This window comes from Pseudochaenichthys georgianus, chromosome 3 (assembly GCF_902827115.2).
Source record: "Pseudochaenichthys georgianus chromosome 3, fPseGeo1.2, whole genome shotgun sequence".
Classification (NCBI taxonomy): Eukaryota; Metazoa; Chordata; class Actinopteri; order Perciformes; family Channichthyidae; genus Pseudochaenichthys; species Pseudochaenichthys georgianus.
In genome coordinates, this window is record NC_047505.1 from 23,766,095 (window position 1) to 23,786,701 (window position 20,607).

Here is a 20,607-nt window from a genome sequence, read left to right on the forward strand (position 1 = left end):
ATTAAGAATGACATAAAAACAAGGTTTTAAAAAAAAGGCGTCAGTTAATGACACTTTTAACTAATATTGCTTATTCTTTTATTTATCTGTATCTATTCACTCACTCAATTAGTAGTTTAATCTGGCTGCCAACCAGTTTTCCTTCAGTATAATAAGTAAGTCAAAGCTGTACCACACGTGCATCTTTTCATCTTTTCACAATATCAACATCTCAGATCGTGATATTTGACTAACGACAGGTTTTTACTTGTGTGTGTTTTAATAACACACACTGGCTGGAAACTATAAAAGGAACACCTGTGCAATATAATTTCATACAAAAGCTCTGGAATAAACGTTTGTGAAGCTTATAACATCCCATTTGCGTGTCAGATGGCTGCTGACTCGAGGCTTTGGTAATCGCTAAACTGCGGTTTGTGGGGGTGTTGTATTAAATTGCGTTGTACAGGATACTGTATCCGCCCCCTGGACATGCCTTTAAATCATCTTCCAACAACTACTGTGATTCACTCTTATACTGACTCAACCAACAATACACTTGTCTCCTGAATGTGTGGATTCAGCTTCTACACAACTTTATCTCAGATTGTGTTTATATTATTGTTTACAGTTTGTAATAATAGTGTTTTGGTTGAAACAATCACAATGTAAATTATAGCTTATTCCCTCCTAATGCCGTTTTATATGTCTCTGTCAGTCATCACAACTTTCATCAGATGCTTTTTTTAAATATATGTTGGGACTTATATATATTGGAAATCTTCCTTCTCACCATCATAGTAACAGATTAACAGGTTGGATAACAGCTATTGACTGTTAAAATGGCCTACACCAAAAGTAAAGAGCAATGCAAAGCCGATAACTCACGTCATGATTATAAAATAATATTATAGTTATTGTATTATTATACTAACATTCTCCTTTTCCATTTCATGTCTTCCAACTATGCGATTACTGGCAAAGAGGTGGTTTGAAAAGGTTAAAAATAGAGCAAAAGAAGAAAAATAATTACTATTCCCCATTAGAATGACCATCAATGTGCCCTTAAGCAGACCGTTTAGCCCCTATGTGCTCCCAGCAGAGACTCACTGTTCGACAGATGAATGGAAATGTACCGCATGTATGTAACCGTAGATGAGGGTGTTAAACTTGCTTCAGCGGAAATATGAAGCATGCCAGCACTTGGTCCACTTGGTTGAATCATTTTGGCTTTCAGACCACTTCAGTGGTGCACATCGATATTTCCACATACAACTAATTCTTTACTTCGTAATGGTTTACTGTAAACCATGGCTGAGGGCTCCTTTCTACCGCCCGGACGAGAGAGGGTAATGATACACGCTGCGGCCAGGCAGGAAACATGTGACTTATCAGTAACTTTAGATATCGTAAAACAATTTTAAACGAGATTTTATTGTAGATTATACATTTTACTGATACCATTTATATAATATTTACCTTGTACATTAAAAATAAAAATAAAAATGGGCCTATGGGCCGGCCGCCACTGGTTCCTACATATGTACAATACAACCATATTCTAAAATATTACAACAATGTGCAAATAGCCATTCTGCATAATGAGTATTTACTTTCTTACTTACAGTAAAGTTCGTTTTGCTGGTAATACTTTTAATTAGTTTTATTTTTAATTCAGGATCTTACATTTTATTGGAGTATTAAGTAAAGGATCTGTGAACTTGTTCCTCTCCTGGAAATATTGAAAAGTCCTTTATTCTTTCACTTTTATAGAGAAGGCTGATATAGTTGTTTCTTTTTCTGCAATGTAAAATATCCTCTTTCACGCATTTTTTGTTTTTATAGAGAAATTAAGAATGACATAAAAACAAGGTTTTAAAAAAAAGGCGTCAGTTAATGACACTTTTAATGTGATAAAATAATTACTATTCCACATTAGAATGACCATCAATGTGCCCTTAAGCAGACCGTTTAGCCCCTATGTGCTCCCAGCAGAGACTCACTGTTCGACAGATGAATGGAAATGTACCGCATGTATGTAACCGTAGATGAGGGTGTTAAACTTGCTTCAGCGGAAATATGAAGCATGCCAGCACTTGGTCCACTTGGTTGAATCATTTTGGCTTTCAGACCACTTCAGTGGTGCACATCGATATTTCCACATACAACTAATTCTTTACTTCGTAATGGTTTACAGTAAACCATTACGAAATCATAAGCTCTCCAGTATACTCTGATCAAGACTGTGAAGCAGTTTAAATCAATGTTATAATGTAAAAACTCCATTATCATTCTCTTTTCCTGATAATATCAATGATGTCCGATAGAAAACAGTACTGTGGCTGCAGTGTGATTCATGGAAAACATTAGAAATCCATATGAAAACACATTTACTGTTCACCAGCAGAGTAGCTGGGTGCAGTGGGGGTCAATATATTGTAAATCAGGTCAACTCTGCCATTATTTGTTTGAATGGTTATTTACTGCTGGGTTTTAAGTCTCTGACAAAACACATAGTGACAATACATCAGCTCAAGTGCACACATTCTGAATGGGAGCCTATGATAAACAATACTCTAGTGTACGCACAAGCAGACCAAATCAACTATGTTTTTTTTCAAGGTTAAAGTGTGTTTTGTTAACATTTAAATGGCCTTATCACCCTATACATTTTCTATATAGGGTTCACTGTTTGTTACGCAATCCCACTCCCACTCAATACACATTTTAATCTTCAACATTAAACACAATAAAAAAGATGATTTGCTGCAGTGAGAAAATCAGGGCAAACACCATGGGCAATTTAGTTTTGTTCAAGGTTGGATCTACTCTGACCTGTTAATGCTGCAACCAGTAGCACAGGAAGTAATGTGCAAACACTGGCAGCTGAAGCCTCAAAGAGAGAAAAGTGAAAAGCTGGTACAAGATTGAAATCAATGAACTACTAGTTATAGCCAACTAATATTCAGTCTGATCTCAAATGTGTTTCATAAGGAAGAAGCATTGTACAGGGATGAGTAGAATTGCTTTAATTAAAATAAATAGTTTGGTGACAAACCAAGTACCTATTGATTGTATTCTTAAAATTCTGCACATCGCATGTTTATAGATTTTTTTTAAACTTTACACACAGCCTGTGCATGTTTACATTTCTTCTCTGCTGAGGTTGCATTTAAACATGGATGCTTCACAACAGGTTTGCGATTTGAAGCTTCATAAACCTTTACATTTTATTAAGAACAAACCAGCTTAACATGATGAATCTGACAAGTCAACACAATAATTCAGCATTTCCCTGAAAGCAATGCTTGAACCCATAAAATGAACATTTGTTTAACAGTTACACACACGGTGTTATCTCGAAATCCTCACAAAAACTTGGCTTTTTTTGACCTGACTTTTCTCAATTTTCTTATTCTTAGTTCATCATGGCGGTATGGAAGAATAGATTGCGTTTTGAACAAGGGACTTGATGTAAAAATGATCATTAGGTGTTACATTTTCATTTAACCTATCAATCAATCAATCAATCAATCAATCAATCAATCAATCAATCAATGTTTATTTATATAGCCCAATATCACAAATGTTACATTTGTCTCAGTGGTCTTCACAGTGTGTACAGAATATCAGTATGACAATACGACACCCTCTGTCCTTAGACCCTCACATCGTACAAGGAAAAACTTCCAAAGAAAACCCAGTTTAAAGGGAAAAATGGGAGAAACCTCAGGGAGAGCAACAGAGGAGGGATGTGTAAATTGAAAGATAATACATTTGCAACATAGGTAGTCCAGATGTAGTAGTCCTAACCCCCAAAACAAAGAAGTTATTCAACACTCTTGTCAGGACATATCTACCGTATAAGTCTTGACATATTTAGGGCATTGAGATTAGACAGGGTTTGTGAACAACTGCCTTTGTACAAAGACCCGTCACCTTGGGGACACAGTCCTTCAGTCACAGTGTGTTTCATGAACAGCATGGACGCTTGTCAAACAAGTCAGGACAGGGCTGCTGGTTCAGTCAATGGCAAAGTAAACACAATGTTTAACCTAAAGGCAAATCTTACAGATCAGGACTTAAAGGAGCCCTTTGAAGTCAATCAGCTCACTTAAAGGAACATACATCATAGTCGGGTGGTCACAGGGAGTTGAGTCATATGGGTGTCAGCAACCCTGTTGCATAATGTGATGAAGAATTCCTCCATTGTGGAAGTGTCATTGTAATGTATGTAAACTGATATTCTGTACACACTGTGAAGACCACTGAGACAAATGTAACATTTGTGATATTGGGCTATATAAATACATATTGATTGATTGAAACTGGGTGGCATGAAGCATGAAGGATTTCCTTGGACACAGTCACAGCCAAAAAAAGAAATCTGCAATATGTTACAATAACAGTTGCCGTAATAGTTGCCTCTTCAACACTGATGGAATCCAGCCCAGCAGGTTGGGTAGCCGCTTGCTAGCGGCGAACATGCAGCACACTGTTCAGACGTCTCCCTGACTATTTCCACACACCCCCCTTTCCAGCCGTGTCATCTCAGGCCACCGTTTCCACTGCTAGAAACTTTTCTTCTTCGTCGATGCCGCTGACGCCTGCCATCTCGCTCTCTGTCGCCACCCAACGACCAGAGGCTTCTATGCCAGTACAGCGACCCATTTCTATTTTAACCAACATACACAGAAGGTTGGTGACTCAGGTTGGAAAAAGAAAGTCCAAAAGGATCTGTTTGAGTTTGTCGAATTTAACAGAAGTTCCGCGTGCTCCACGGTCTATCACGGGCGGTCAGAGTGATAGTATATCAAACACATTTAAACTGGCTCTATTAAATGTCAGGTCTTTAGCAGGTAAATGATTTTTAATCAATGATTTTATCACCCAGCACAATCTGGATTTTATGTTTTTAACTGAAAGTTGGTTAGACCAAAACAACAGTGCAGCTGTTCTTATAGAATCAACTCCTCCCAACTTTAGTTTTATGAGTCAGGCAAGACTGCATAAGAAAGGGGGTGGAGTAGCTATTTTGTTTAATGATTTATTTCAATGTAAGCAGATGTATAGAAACTTTGCTTCTTTTGAATATGTGGCCCTTCAGTTGAAATGCTCCTCTCGAGCTCTTTTCCTAAACATCTACAGACCACCCAAATACAGTGAAAGCTTTTTTGATGATTTTAGCGAGTTGTTGTCTATAGTGTGTATTGACTTTGACCGCCAAATCATTGTTGGGGATTTTAATATCCATGTTGACAACCCTGAGGACAGAGGGGCTAAAGAACTGTTTTGTGTTATCGACAATTCTGGACTGACTCAGCATTTCAAGGGTCCGACGCACAATAAGGGGCACACCCTGGACTTAATTGTATCAAACGGTCTGAACATCTCTAAAGCTTGTGGTGACTGATGTAGCACTCTCCGATCATTCCTGTGTTTTCTTTGAGAGCTCTATTACCGTCCATACAATTGTTAAGAAAGAGGTAACCACTAGACGTCACTTAACTGAAAATACAGAGGAAATGTTTGCTCAGATTTTTACTCCCTCAATTGCCCATGCTAACTTCTCAGTAAATGAGCTATTTGATCATTTTAATTCTAAAATAACAAATGTCATGGATGCCATCGCTCCCATTAAAACAAAGGAAGCATCTGGCAAGAAAATATCTCCATGGAGAAAAGACATGACTGTGAGAACAGCAAAAACCGAATGCAGAAAAGCTGAACGCAGGTGGAGAAAAACAAATCTCCAAGTTTACTTCGAAATATATAAAAAGAGACTGTCTATAATCAGGAAATAAAAAAGGCACGACAGTCTTTCTTTTCTGACATCATTACCAAAAATAAAAACAACTCACGTGCTTTGTTTGCTACCGTCGACAGACTAACAAACCCCCCAGTGTCAGTAGCTCCAGAATTTCTATCCACCAGGGCCTGCAATGACTTTGCCTCCTTCTTCACTGACAAAATCATGCAAATTAGACAGGCAGTCAGTGCCTCTGCATCAGGTACAGCAAATGTACTGTCCCTGTGTTCACCTACAGCCAATTCAGTCATCATGACACAATTCCTTCTGATAAATGCTAAAGACCTGGAAGACATTATTCAACATCTGAAATCTTCCTCCTGTAGCCTCGATATTATTCCGACAGGATTTTTCAAAACTGTTTTTCCCTGCATGGCCTCAGATCTACTACACATAGTAAACAAGTCTCTTCAATCAGGTGTATTTCCGCAGGCCCTGAAAACTGCAGTAATTAAACCGCTCCTAAAAAAGCATAACTTAGACACAACCGTAATGAATAATTACAGGCCAATATCAAACCTTCCTTTTTTAAGCAAATTGATTGAAAAAGTTGTTTTTCAACAGTTGAGTAATTTCATGTTTTTAAATGACGGTTTTGATGCGTTTCAGTCGGGCTTTCGACCTAACCACAGCACTGAAACTGCACTTGTAAAGGTCTTAAATGACATTAATTTAAACACAGACAGTGGCAGAATATCAGTTTTAGTATTATTAGATCTCAGCGCTGCCTTTGATGCTGTTGACCACAACATATTGCTAGACCGCCTAGAAAACTGGGTGGGAGTTTCAGGAACAGCTCTAAATTGGTTTAGTACCTACTTAAAGCACAGAACAAACTTTGTCTCAATAGGCAACTACACATCAACTTTGACAAATATGTCATGCGGGGTTCCTCAAGGCTCCATCTTAGGACCTTTGCTTTTTAATATTTATATCCTCCTCTGGCTGAAATTATTAAAAAGAGCGATCTAAGCTATCACATCTATGCAGACGACACCCAGATTTATTTTAAAAATCACACCAGGAGACTATTCTCCGATTAGAACACTGAGCAAGTGCATTGAGCACATCACTGACTGGATGACTCAGAACTTTCTCCAACTGAACCAACAAAAAACTGAGATCATTGCTTTTGGAGCAAAGAAGGACCGATTAAAAGTAATCACAGAGCTTCAGTCGGCAGACTACAAAACCACTAATAAAGCCAGAAATCTAGGTGTAGTGATGGACTCAGACCTGAATTTCAACAGCCACATTACAACAGTCATTAGGTCTGCATATTATCACCTGAAGAATATATCGAGGATTAAAAAACTAATGTCGCAACAGGACTTAGTAAAGCTTGTCCATGCTTTTATTTTCAGTAGACTCGACTACTGCAATAGTGTATTCACAGGGCTGACAAAAAAATCCATCAGAAAACTGCAGCTGATTCAGAACGCTGCTGCACGTGTCCTCAGTAACACTAAAAGAGTGGATCACATCAGTCCGGTTCTGAAATCTCTACATTGGCTTCCAGTCGGCCAAATAATTGATTTTAAAGTACTATTGCTAGTTTTTAAATCATTACATGGTTTAGGACCAAAGTATATTGTTGAACTCCTACATAATTACGAGCCATCAAGGTGCCTCAGGTCTTCTGGGACGGGTCTGCCATCGGCTCCGAGAGTAACAACAAAACATGGAGAGGCAGCATTTAGCTGTTATGCCCGACACTCTGGAACAAACTACCCAAATCATGCACGTCCGCAGAAACGCTTACTATTTTTAAATCGAGACTAAAAACATATCTCTTTGCTGCTGCTTTTAATTTAATTGAGATGCTCATATTCGAACTACAGTATGCCTTTTTAATGTATTGTATACCTGTGGTGTTTATTTTTATAATTTTATTATCTTTGCTTTGTAATGCCTGTTGTAAAATGCCATTATATAATGTGTTTTACTGTATTTATTCCTAAAAAGTCTTTTAATTTGTTTTGTAAAGCAATTTGAATTGTCGCGTACAGAAAAGTACTATATAAATAAACTTGCCTTGCCTAATACAGCAGTTCAGAAGTGCAGCTCCCAGTCAAAGCTTTGAACAGGAAGCCACTAACTAGGAATGATGGACCTTGAGAAAGAAGAATATTTAGGAAATGTCTTACCTGTTCAAGCTTGAAGATGTGCTGGTTGAAGTAGTGCTGGAGACGTTCGTTAGCAAAGTTGATGCAGAACTGTTCGAAGCTGTTGTTTTCATAATCCTCAAATCCAAAGATATCGAGCACTCCAATTGACAAGATCTGAGGAGAAAAAACAAAGAAAGCATGAAAACAATATTTCCTCATAATAATATTATCATTATTAGGATTTTTAAAAGCTTAATAATAATAAATTATATTTCTATAGCGCTTTTAGACACTTAGACATGCTTAGACACTGTGTCGTTGGTATAAGTTATACATCTTAGTGTAGAGGTGTTTGTGTTTTCAACAAGAGTTTAATATGCAATACTAAAATGTATTTGTTTAACTCATGGGTGATTTCATGAGTCGATGTGTTTGTGTTGCCCAACCTTGGTGGTCTCCTCCAGGTCTTTAATGTTGAGCAGAGCGTGGTTGATCCTGAAGACGATCCAGTCAAACAGAGCACTGTACAGGGACTTCGCCATGGAGTCTCGCACCGTACCAGCCTGCAGGTAGACACAAACAACAACTTATTCAAAACTGAAAACGGTAAATGAGGAATACAAATGTTTTCATTTATCTTTGAGTATTGATTGAACAAATTAGATACACTATTGTAATAACAAGTAAGCTTTAGAGGAGCTGGTTGGTGGGTTGTGTTACTTGTGCAGAAAGCCGGGCGAGCTCTTTCTCCCGTGCTTCCTGGTATTTATGCTAAGCTACAGGCTACTGGCTTTATAATACTGTCGGACATGAAAAGTGTGTCAACTCCTCATCTAACCATCAGCAACAAAAAGCAAATAAGCGTTATACCCAACATGTCCAACAATTCTTCAACTTTAGGTTTATGAGGAATAGTTGAGCAAAGCTTGAAGAGTTTGAAGAATCTAACATTAAAAGATAACTCCAGATATCGTTCCTGTTTCACAACGCTCCACACATCTGTATCAAATCAAGTTTTATTTATATAGCACATTTAAAAGCGATCTATGGTCGAGCCAAAGTGTTGTACATGTAATACAAACACATTACTACAATCATAATAAAAGACAATAATTTAAAACAGAAATATAAAAAAACAAAAACACAGGGAATAGTCAGGAGTCATGCTCCGCTCTGACTAGAAGGCCAGGGAGAAGAAGTGTGTTTTTAGTGAGGATTTAAAAACCCGATGGAGGAGTTCTGCTATATAGGTCGGAGCCAGCCCATTTAGTGCTTTAAAAACAAATAAAAGGATTTTAAAATCAATTCGGAACCGAATTGGAAGCCAGTAGTGAGGCCAGAATTGGGGTGATGTGGTCACGCTTTTTGTGGCCAGTCAGAAGACGTGCAGCTGCGTTTTGGACTAGTTGCAGGCGTTTGATTGAGGCCTGGTCCATACCCACATACAGAGCATTGCAATAGTCCAGTCTTCAGGTAACAAAGGCATTAATAACCCTTTCTAGGTCTTTAAAAGATAAATACGACTTGGTTTTGGCAAATAGTCTTATTTTAAAAAAGCAGGATTTATATGTATTATACATCAGGGCTAAGTCTTGTTACAATGCCCTTTTCTACAGGTCCAGCATAAAGAAAAAACACAGTGAATGGAGGCATTGATAAATTGAAAATAAAATAGATTTATGTTATGTTCTATATTTGAAGCTCAGACAACAATGGCCCCGTTTAAAAAAGGTTTTCTGAAGAGCCAAGATGTGCAGACAGTCCTATTTCTCCTTTATAACTGTACATTTATAGCTTGAGTGTAAATCACTTCCTCACTGCACTGGCAGCAGTCACTGGACTCAGAACTCTTACTGGAAAATGTATAATGGTTCCTAAAAAAGCTACAATTCAGATTGAAATGAAAAACAGGACAGCACTATCAACCAAACACATCACTACATTTTTGGCACAGACATGCTGGCAGACTGCACTTATCACAGCAGGATGTCCCCGGGTCTTTATTATTGTCATTAGCAAATCAGCTTTTCTTATGAAATCTGCCAAAACAGTCAGGCCTGATGGAAATATTAGCTTTAATGGGCTAGACATAACACTTTCATATAATGAGGACATTTGGATATTTGGAAGATATGAAAAAGAATAGAGTGCTAGATAAATGCTCTGTGTTTTTTGAAAGCAAGGAGATTATTTGACAAAATCCTTGTGAGATTATTGAAAGAATTGTTCTAATCCCCATATCCGCTGGAAAGATTTGACCTTTCAGCAGCAAAGATGAGCAATGGTTTCCAGAAACAAAACAAACCATGAAATGGCTACTCAATGTTAAAATTCCATTGTTTCTAAATAATTAACAAGGATATTTTTTAGAAAACTCAGACCAAACATGCCTTCCATGAGTCAGGACAGATAATATTTGGAACATACTGCGGTCTAATGACCCATAAGCTTTTCATTATTTAGAGGAAGCTGGACTTAAAACACAGAGGGAAACAGTCTCATAACTCTGAGCAAATGGAGAAAAGTCATTACAGAAACGCACAGATTTATTTGAGGTTTTCAAGTGTATGATTTTAGTTAACAGGCAATGAGATTGTTGTGACTGTTAGAGAAATATTTACACAGAGACCACCCAGTGAGCTACCAAAACAATCTCTGTTTTTTCATATAAAAAGGTTCTGAAATATCCAACATGCCATTATGAGGTTGTATATGTAACACACCACCATCTTCTAGGAGAGTTTGTGGTAAGAAAAACAGCTGGGATAGATGATCTTGGTGAACATTGTGAGCTATTTGTACTGGATTATAATGAGATGATTTAAAGAAACTCACTGTATGTGATCATGAAAATGATTAAGCTTTGATATGATTGGTATTTGATGTATATAGCAACCATGACAAGTTTAAAAGTTGACTAAATACTTGTGCATTACAGTATCTGAGTAAAAACCCTTAATTCAAACTGGCACTATATCCATGTTCCCTCTTCACTTTCAGATGGCTCTCATCTGCAGACCGTGACGTGCGTTTGTTTTCAATGAAAACTGTAGAGGGACTTGAAATGCATTCCTGTCTCTGTAAACACACTGAAGGACTTGGTGCATGTGTGCGTGTGACTGTGTGTAGCCACAGACTGTAAAGCTGCAGTGAGTGAGAGGAGTGCAGGCGGAGATCCGGCCCCGGTGCACGCTGCCCTGTAAACACAGCCGGGTCAGACTGAAGACCCAAGGCTGCAGCGACGTCATAGACTTGGCAAACTGCCTTCAGTTTCAATACTGATAATTACTTTATATGCTTTTAAAAAATTATCAAAAGTCATACAAAAACTCATATGGCCTTATATTTAACTCCAATTCACTACTACAGTAAACAGTATGCACTAAACAGTAATTTTGTTTGTTTTTTCCAGGTGTGAGCAGCTCCGTAATTTCCTCATATGCATTGCATTCTGGGACAATAGTGGACATTACAGGGAAAATAGAATTACACTTTTACATAAGTATAAATACTTTGTGTATTCAGATCACTTTAAAAAGTTGTCTGTTATTTACACCGTAGGAAAGTGATGTTGCATGAAAGTAATGGACATTAATCATGACTTGGGGGAACTGGAAAATTGTAGTACTGTAGCACTGCACAACCAATCACTGAGGGAATATCAGGATTTATAAATCCACTGGCCTGTGAGCACCGAGACGAAGGGGAGGGAATGTTTTGGTGCATTTCTGTGTCCACATTCCTAAAGTCCCCATGTTTAATACGTCACACTAGTTTGATATTTAAGGTTAGCACTGCTATTAGGAGAAGAGTCTCACCTCTGAAAGTTTGTAGGGAACAATCAGCTTCTCTCCGACAGTGACCGTCTTCCGTGTCGTCAGAGCTTCAAACAGCATCTCTTCTTTCACCTGATTGGAAAAGCGAGAGAAAGTAAAATACATTTAATCACAACTGATGATAAAACATCATCATTATTTAAAGAAAAGCAACAGTTTGCGCTGTGATTACAGCATCCTGGATAATTTAAGAGAAAGGCCAACACTACTTTAAAGTTGCCTTTCGTCTCTGACAGTGCTTCAGTATTTGTGTGGAGGTTAGCAGCTGGAAAAAGTGCGTTAAACATATACAGTAGTAACTAAATTGTCTCTTCATAAGACTACTTATGTTAAAAGACTACTTACATTAAACTTTTCTAAACTGTAAACATTAGGCCCCTATATGTATTTATTAACTACTTCAGGCTGCAATGGAAATCTACAGTCTCCAGTCAGAGCAGGCTTATCATGTTGGACTTTGAACCATCCATCTTTTATGCAAACACACATTTAGACAATAAGCAGGAATAACAGTTTGGCAGTACCTCCAGTAGTTCTGAGACGACAGGCAGCACCTCTGGGTTACAGATGTCTATCGAGTCCTCCCTGTAGGTTTTCCTCTTGTAGCGGATGTTTCCCAGGTGAAGGATGGCGGACAGCAGGCAGAAGATCCTAAACAAAAGTTCCGGTAATATTTTAGCAATGCCACAATGGAAAAATACTGTGGGGTTGTCAGCAGCTGGAATCCTTTTGCGTTTGAACTGTAACAACACGTTCCTCTACACACAACAATTTCTCATTGTGGGGACTTTCATAGTACAGTTTATCTTTTCACACACTCATTTTGGTCGTGTGTCACTCACTGTTTGCGCGTGGAAGGGAGAAAGCCCACCATCTCCATGGCTTGCTGAAGCCTCTCAAAGTCATGCTTCAGGTCTTCTCCTTCAACGTTGAAGCAGTCCTGCATTTAAAAAGCAAACGGCACCCTGGTGTCATTAGGTTTACAGCAGCTGTTATGACAGCGGCCATCTCAAAGGAGCTGCTGAACAGTTACTATGAAACACGTACGTCTGCTGACATAATATAGTGCCCAAATGTTTTAGATGAGTCCAGCAACGACGCTTACAATTGTTTCTTAGTTAACTTTGGAGCTGAAACAAATAAACAGCACAGTGGCATGAAGCAGACAGAATGAAAGACTCAATCTAAAATGAGCTCTCATTAAGAAGAGCGGGGGATGGGGTCAAACATCAGTCTGATGTGCAGAGCGTGGAGTGAACAGCAGCTTGTGCAGGTTCTGCTCATGGAGCTGATAGGAGCAGCAGTTTATATGTTGTACTGTGTTTGAGTGATGGACAACAAGTTAAAGTATCATAGGGGAGAAACAGGAGTGCTGTCTGCAGAGAGGCCGTGCAAACCTTACACCTGCTCATTTCTGTAACATACAGTACTGTATAGGCTTCCCCCCTTTAAGTATACGAGTAAGAGCAGGGCATCAGACAGGAGAATAACCCCAATCCTAGACTGTCACTCTATAAAAATAATCCAAAAAAAATTAGCAACTAAATTAGCAAGTATACCCCTTCACAGTACGTGAAGGGGTATACTTGTAGATAAATCTGGACCTGGATTATTTGTTTACGAAAAGAGGAAGAGCTTTTCCCAGACTTGAACCACATGCTTTGATGTAACTACATAAGTACACAGTTCACTACACATACACCCTGCGTAATGTGAGCCCTGCTCTTTGCTTTATGGGCCCATTCCCCTATAGCTGCCATAATTATCACATACCGAGGCCTCAGGAAGACAAACACTCCAAACATGAGACTTACACTTACCCCAGCGTGCCTCCCTTCAGCATCCCTCGCTCTCTGCTCTCATGGCAGAATCTCACACTGACCTAATAGTGACTCTGACTCTGATTTTATACTAGGAAGGGAAATCTACATTTACAATAGAAAAGTTGCTCTGACTTATTCTTCTCTCAGTTGAAAACAATCTGTCAATCTATCCTACATCTGTCAATGTAATAAAGAGCATGTATATATTCAAACAAAGTCCATAATCATTATATATCAATTTGGAATTACATAAACTTTGCCCACCTGTAATTATACAGGTATTGTTCTTGCTGTATTGAAAAAAAATCCTTGTATGGTTACTGCATATTTTGTGTATTATTATCATTCACTAATGATGGCAGAGTTTAAATTAACTACAGAATGCATCTCACAGTAACATTTAAATTGAATTCACTTAAAATTAAATTAGATTAAGAGAGAACCATTACCTGCTCCGTCACTATTGCTTATAGAAAACACTGCAGTGTCAATGATCAAAAAAGTCAAACAACAAAACACATCAAAAACAAACAAAGCTGAAATAAACACTATCCACACCAAACCAGGAAATGTCAACAAATGAGCAGAAGGGGGAGGAGAGGATTGTGCAACTGTGCATGGAAAATGTAGCTTGATCTAAAGGTGCTCAGGTTATCAGAACATCTACTTGTTGAGGTTTCTCTGACACACACAGACACACAGACACACTGACAGCACACACACAGATACTGACCGGTTCACTATCACAGTAACTGTCCCAGTGCAGTTGGTGGGTTGACTTTGGCATCTGGAAATGTTAGGGCAGAGTTCACATGGGGAGCAGGGTTACGGTTAGACAGCAGCATTCAAATGAAGACACAAACTGTTCACTAAACACAAACGTATATGCAACTATTAGCAATGGAGGGACGTGCTGTTAAGACATAAGCATTAGCTGGACGTTACAGCTCTATTCGGTAAATACAGGCCAGCAGTCAGACATAACATATACAAGCATTTAGACACTAATGAAAGAGAAAGCAATCACTTTATAACAAGCACATGTCATGATTAAAAACATTAAGTCGATAAAGCAGGAGGAGATGGTGGATTAAAAGCTGCAGGTTTGAAAGACTCATGAACATAAAGGATTCAGAAACAATTTTTTTAGCCCATATCATGAGTTTTCATTATTAACTAAAAGGTTAAACATGCTTGAAATATTAAATCTACCACAGCGCAAAAACTCTGTTTTCTGTAAAGGTAACTATTGGATTGCATGGTGTTCCAGTTTGGAAGGATGGACTGTTTTACATGTTTATTTCAAGCCTGTTCAAAAAGGCGAGAAAGACACCATGTAAGATTTATGAATCTGCTGATGAAACCAACATTTGGAATAAATTACATATGTCTGCTCGTCCATGCCTTTCTTAATGTTCTCAGCATCCTATCTGGTCAAAGCAAAGCATTTAAGCAGCCAGCAAGACTCTGTCAGGGTGTCCTTCAACACACCATCTTTTTGTCTCAACTTATAACTGCATTACTACACAATACTAACATAACTTTGGACAAAAATGTTTAATTAATTCTGCACTTATTGCTAATCTAATTGTTGTCATATTTGAGGCTTCAAAAATGTTATTTAAACTCAGTTGAATGCGAGTTTAAATTAATTAAAGAGTGCCACAGTGAATCTTAAAATCTATCGATTAGATTTATGATTCGAAAATTATAAAAGTAAATGTGGATATTATCCGACTGAACAAAACCTGATCCGTCTCTTAAATGTGTGACAAACACAGACCTTATTTCGAGCTATTTTCCAAAATCCTATGGAGAAATTGCATTGCTTTTTTGTCGAGGGAACCGGAAGAAGCTTACTTCCGGGTTTTAGGACGGTTTTATGTAAACTTGACAGAATACAGAGAAGAAGAGATACAAGTGAAGGACAGAATAACAACAGAGTGCAAGGTCAGTGTATGCATGTATGTGTGCATGTGTGTTTGTATGTTTGTGTGTTTGCGTCAGTGGCCAGAAATAATTCCCTGCCTGCTTCTGCGTAGGCGGAAAGGATTTATGAGGAGGAGGCGGCTCCCTGGTTGTCATGGCGTGACTGCAACAAGTTTTACACAACATCCACATTCCATACATGTAATGTGAGTTTATAGTGGCTTTGCTTCGTGGTTATGTGAAACCTGTTTTTCGTTTCGGCAACACAAGCAACAGAGACACACATTATGTTTTTCTCTGTGGTTGTTAGTGATGGTGAACTAATGAGGACGTGAGAGGTCATTAGTCAAAGGTGAATGGAAACCAACATGTATGCGAAAACCACTTGGATGTAGTGACATCCACAAATCACAAAGTTCTGAACATATACACATAGATGTTTAAAATAAAAGTTTCTCTAAAACTATTGATTGCATGTAGATTATGTTGAAAGCCACCACCAGAGAATATGATTCCTTTGTTTGCCGATGTCTCCCTCTTTCCTGTTGGCAGGGACAAATAACTTTCTATGGGTTTTCTTGGGTCTAACAAGTGGTAAATCGCAACAATACATACACACATAACTCTACACATTAATTAACACTTTGGAACATGCATAACACACCACAAAAATCTAAACAGAAAGTGACAACAACCAGTGAAAGACAAACCCGGGCGACATTACTTGTCAAAGAGTTTAATATTATTGTCGTATTGAGAAGGTCTCACCTGACTGAGGTAATGGTATTCTTCAGGCTTCATGAGGTGAAAGGATGTCCTCTCTTCTTCACTTGCTCCTGCCAGCAGGTAGTAAAATACATGGTAGTTTCTAAAAATAAAAAGATAACAATTTTATTTCACTGTTAGCCAAAATACAAGACAGTTGCACTTTTATTTCAAAACAAGATTAAAGGTTACATCACTATAACACAGAGAAACAACAGCTAATGGAGAAACAGCTTTCTAGGATCCTCCCTATTGATTATAATGTTGTAACTTGAATAACTATCAGCAAAACCACTACCTAAAAGTGTCTTACAATACAACTTAATTTATAAAGCACTTTAAAACCTCCAGACCAAAGTGCTGTACAGTCAAAAAAACAAACAAAACGTAAAAAAAAAATCACAGCACATTTGGTCTTAAATACAATAAGTTAGCAACGGCAAGACATTAATGTGTCCATTTAGCTTGGCAGTCTGGTAAGGTTTAGCAGTTTACAGTATTTTGAGCATGTTATCACACAAACCATAAGATGTATACACCGATCAGCCTATGACCACTCACAGGGGAAGTGAAAAAACATTGAATATCTAGAATGGCACCTGTCAGTGGGGGGGATATGTTAGGCAGCAAGTGAACACTTTGACTTCAAGGTTGATATGTTGGAAGCAGGAAAAATGCGGTTCAAGAATGGTTTGAGGAACACGACAACGAGTTCAAGGTGTTCCCCAGATCTTAATCCAATCGAGCATCTGTGGGAGGTGCTGGATAAACAAGTCTGATCCAATGGCGGACCCAACTCGCAACTTACAGGACCTGCTGCTAATGTCTTGGTGCCATATACCACATCACACCTTCAGAGGTCTAGTGGAGTCCTTGCCTCGATGGGTCATGGCTGTTTTTGCCGCAAAAGGGGGACCTACACAATATTAGGCAGGTGGTCATAATGTTATGGCTGATGTTATGGTGAAATTCTTACATTAAGCATTTAGTGACCAAAGAAAATATTCTAGCATGTCAGTAGGGTATCGTTAGCATGCAATGTTTCTATTATTTCTAATTAGAAAGTATACATTTCAAAGGTATCCTCTCATTAGTTAGTTTGACCTGTTGGTGGGGCTTTCTAAAATGTTCATTGATTAACCAATGTATTAACTAATTATATAAAAGCCACAAAGCTAACAGCTAAAGCAAAGAAAAAACTAGTTTGTGCGTGTAAATGTGTATGTACATGTGCATGCACTGCTTCCCTGACAGCATTTAGCTGCAGAATAAAGGTTAAAGGTCAAAAGTGTGCAGCAGCTATGTAACCAGAGGACACACACAAACACACACAAACAAGCAATCCATCTCAATGAGAGGTGGCTAACGCAGGGGGACCAGTGTGAGCCCCCCGTGGTGAGGTTAACCCTCGCTACGCCGTCCAGCCAGACCAAAACATCAGTGTCAGCTCCACTTAGAGCTCAATACACTCATGAATCACACTTTGGCAAACTCAAACAACAGGTGGCTTACTGAGGGAAATTCACTCAGATGTACTTGTGTGCCAATATTCAAACTTCATGTATCTCATATGTAAGTCAATACGTTTTAGTTCAAATGTCACACAAAATAGAATAACTAGTTTGTGAACGTATTGCCCATGATCGGGACCTTATACATTACATATACAGTAGTTTAAATTAGGCTCAGATTTACCAGCTGCAAGATTAGATTGATGAACACATGAAGGCATCAATAATGCACTGGTATTCTGAGAAGGGCCATTCTGCATGACGAGTACTCTGAGTATATTTGGATGCTAATCGTCGTAAACAAGTAAGACTTAAATATTTTTACAGTGTGCCATTATAACTTTTAGGTAAATACAAGATACTACTACAGTAATAACATGCTGAAATATATACTGTGAAACAAATTTCACACAAGCGCTATATAAATTGTGTTAAATGAATGTGTATTCAAGAGCAGCAGTGTTAACTTTGATAAGATTATGGAATACGTTTTTGAGAAATCTGGAGGCAAACATTTGACTTTTAGTATTTATTTAAGTATGTATTTTTCCTCAACATCTTTGTTGAGAAACTGCATCTCACAACAGCACTTTTTGTCATTGCTCAAAACCTAAAGCAGTGACTTTGTGCTTAATAAAACAATTTGGCTTTCTGAAATCATGATTATGTTCTGCTTATCTGAGTGCTCACCGCTCATTGTGCTCCTGATAGACCAGCCTCGACTTCTCCAGCAGGTATTTCTCCACATATGCTCTGAAAAAGGACAATACAATAAAAAAGGAATCAAAACAACTCAAAAACTATTTGTTTTTTGAAAATAAATGTCTCTGGGTTCTTACCCTCTCACAGTGCCGCTCTCCTGGTAGTTCACCTGAATGAACTTGCCAAAGCGACTCGAGTTGTTATTATGGGCTGTCTTTGCGTTCCCAAATGCCTGAAGGGGAGGTAAATAAAGGATAGGTAAATAAAGGATAGGTAAATAACAAAACATGGGAAGATGCCACATATTACAAATCTAACACACAGTTTAGCAACAGATGTTTAAGGTCATGTTCTGGGTCGACTTTAGGTGTGGATCATTTTTGTGTTGGTCAAGCTCACAGAGTCTCTGGCCTCGTGCCAAACATTGTCTTGAAACACTTTCAGCCTGGACAGCAAGCTTTTCCTCTTAACCCTTATGTTGTGTTCGGGTCTCCCGTGACCCGTTTAAAGTTAAAATTATATAATAACTACGCTCTAGTTTTTTGTTTTTTTTAATCGGAAAAAGGCTTCATGATATCCTCCACAACAACTATATAAACACTACAAAACAGATTTTGACAATTTTTGTCAAGTCTGAAGGTCTCTAGAAAAAAAAAAGGTGTATCATTTGGTTTTCGGGTCTGGGGAGACCCAGCAGAATAGTTTTGGGTGACTCGAGGTCAAATCTGGCCCAATCAAGATTCATTTTTACTTTAGACACCACACCGCCACCCCCTTCATCAACTGTAACAATAATTTTTCGCAACTTGCACCTGGTCTCCCCTCCATCTGCCCCCCTCCCCCCACGGGAACTCGACCTTTCTCAAAGAATATGTACATTAACACTTGAACCTGAACACACATATGCACGTGTGCAATATGTGGTGTAATGTGTTTTGGGCCATACAATTAAATTACAACAGGAGTGTACGTTTATGAATGCATAATAAGTTAGTGATGATGTAGTTAAAACAATATTGGATGATAGTCTTGTTTTTGTGTGTTTTGGACTGAGATAAATCATGGGTCAAAATTGACCCGCGAACACCATGAACGGTAACAGCTTTTGAACACGACAACACAAGGGTTAACTAGTTTCAAACGGCGTCAGTCCGAGAAGGCTTAATAACATGACTACAGGATCTATTTGAGTCAGTCAAACAGATTGCCAGAGTTGGGATGAAGTCGCTGGGGCCAGCAGGCCTGATGGAAAAAAGCTCCTCAGTAAGTAATGGGATCCATGTGGCCGTGTGGAACATGTGTAGTGGTTGTGCTTTAATAAGCCAGTCCAGTATTTCCCCTCGCAGCTCTGTTTATGTTGTATGGCTGCCTGGAGGGGAAGTCCTTTTTTTGGGCTGCATAAACCCTGCAGTTATTTGTAGCTACGCCACAAGTAAACAAATTCCTCACTGAATCACTTAGAGCTGCCCGAGCCCTACGTCTGAGGAATGGGAAACACCCCTTGACCCTACCCATCACCAATGCCATTACTAGCAGACAAGCATGCTAGGAGAAGGCTAATGCCAAGCTAATAGCCTACATTTAAGGGCAATTGTTAAACGCTGAATTTCCCTGGAATTTCAAAAACATCTTGCCATTTTGTTTCAGGGAGTCCATGATTTGCTGGTAGCGTTTAAACAACACAGAAGAAAGTAGAATGGCACTCTGCTAGCGCAGACCTCCGCCAAGGCCCAATGATGCATTCATATTCACTTGTCAGTGTTTTTGCCAACTTCAGTCATAATGTGGAAACAACTTGGAAGCTATTTAAGAAAATGATGACTTATTTATAGCGTTTAAACAACACAGCAACAGATGTTTAGTATTCACAGTTAATAATTTGTGTAACCTTCAACAGGACAGTTGTTTTTTAATAATCCTTGAGACAACACAACGAGCCAAAAATGCAAATGATTAGTTTGGTCCTCTTTAACAGCTAGAGAAAGCTTTGTGTGTTTCAGACCTAACATACATTGTTTAATGTACAATAGATGTAGGGTAGCCATTTACAAAAGTTAAAAAGTCTTATTTTATTTATTTATTTAACAGGGAGAGTCATTAAACAACATTTCTGTAAATGTGCAAGAGTTAGCAAAGAGACTATTT

At 38.4% G+C, this 20,607-nt stretch overlaps 1 protein-coding gene across 6 annotated transcripts in view; it reads right to left on the minus strand.

Moving 5' to 3' along the window:
• Nucleotides 1-20,607, minus strand: part of myo9aa (myosin IXAa) — a 124,938-nt gene that overhangs the window by 32,663 nt on the left and 71,668 nt on the right. For 5 of the 6 annotated variants that reach the window (XM_034107062.1, XM_034107069.1, XM_034107052.1 and 2 more), the window contains exons 3-11: nt 18,600-18,694; nt 18,451-18,513; nt 16,253-16,352; nt 14,289-14,342; nt 12,575-12,672; nt 12,257-12,383; nt 11,715-11,804; nt 8,343-8,459; nt 7,936-8,070 (exon numbers count right to left, since the gene is read on the minus strand). In XM_034107062.1, coding sequence (XP_033962953.1) covers nt 7,936-8,070; nt 8,343-8,459; nt 11,715-11,804; nt 12,257-12,383; nt 12,575-12,672; nt 14,289-14,342; nt 16,253-16,352; nt 18,451-18,513; nt 18,600-18,694 — 879 coding nt within the window. The remainder of the gene's footprint in view (nt 1-7,935; nt 8,071-8,342; nt 8,460-11,714; nt 11,805-12,256; nt 12,384-12,574; nt 12,673-14,288; nt 14,343-16,252; nt 16,353-18,450; nt 18,514-18,599; nt 18,695-20,607) is intronic. The other variant, XM_034107044.1, reaches the window with a different exon arrangement.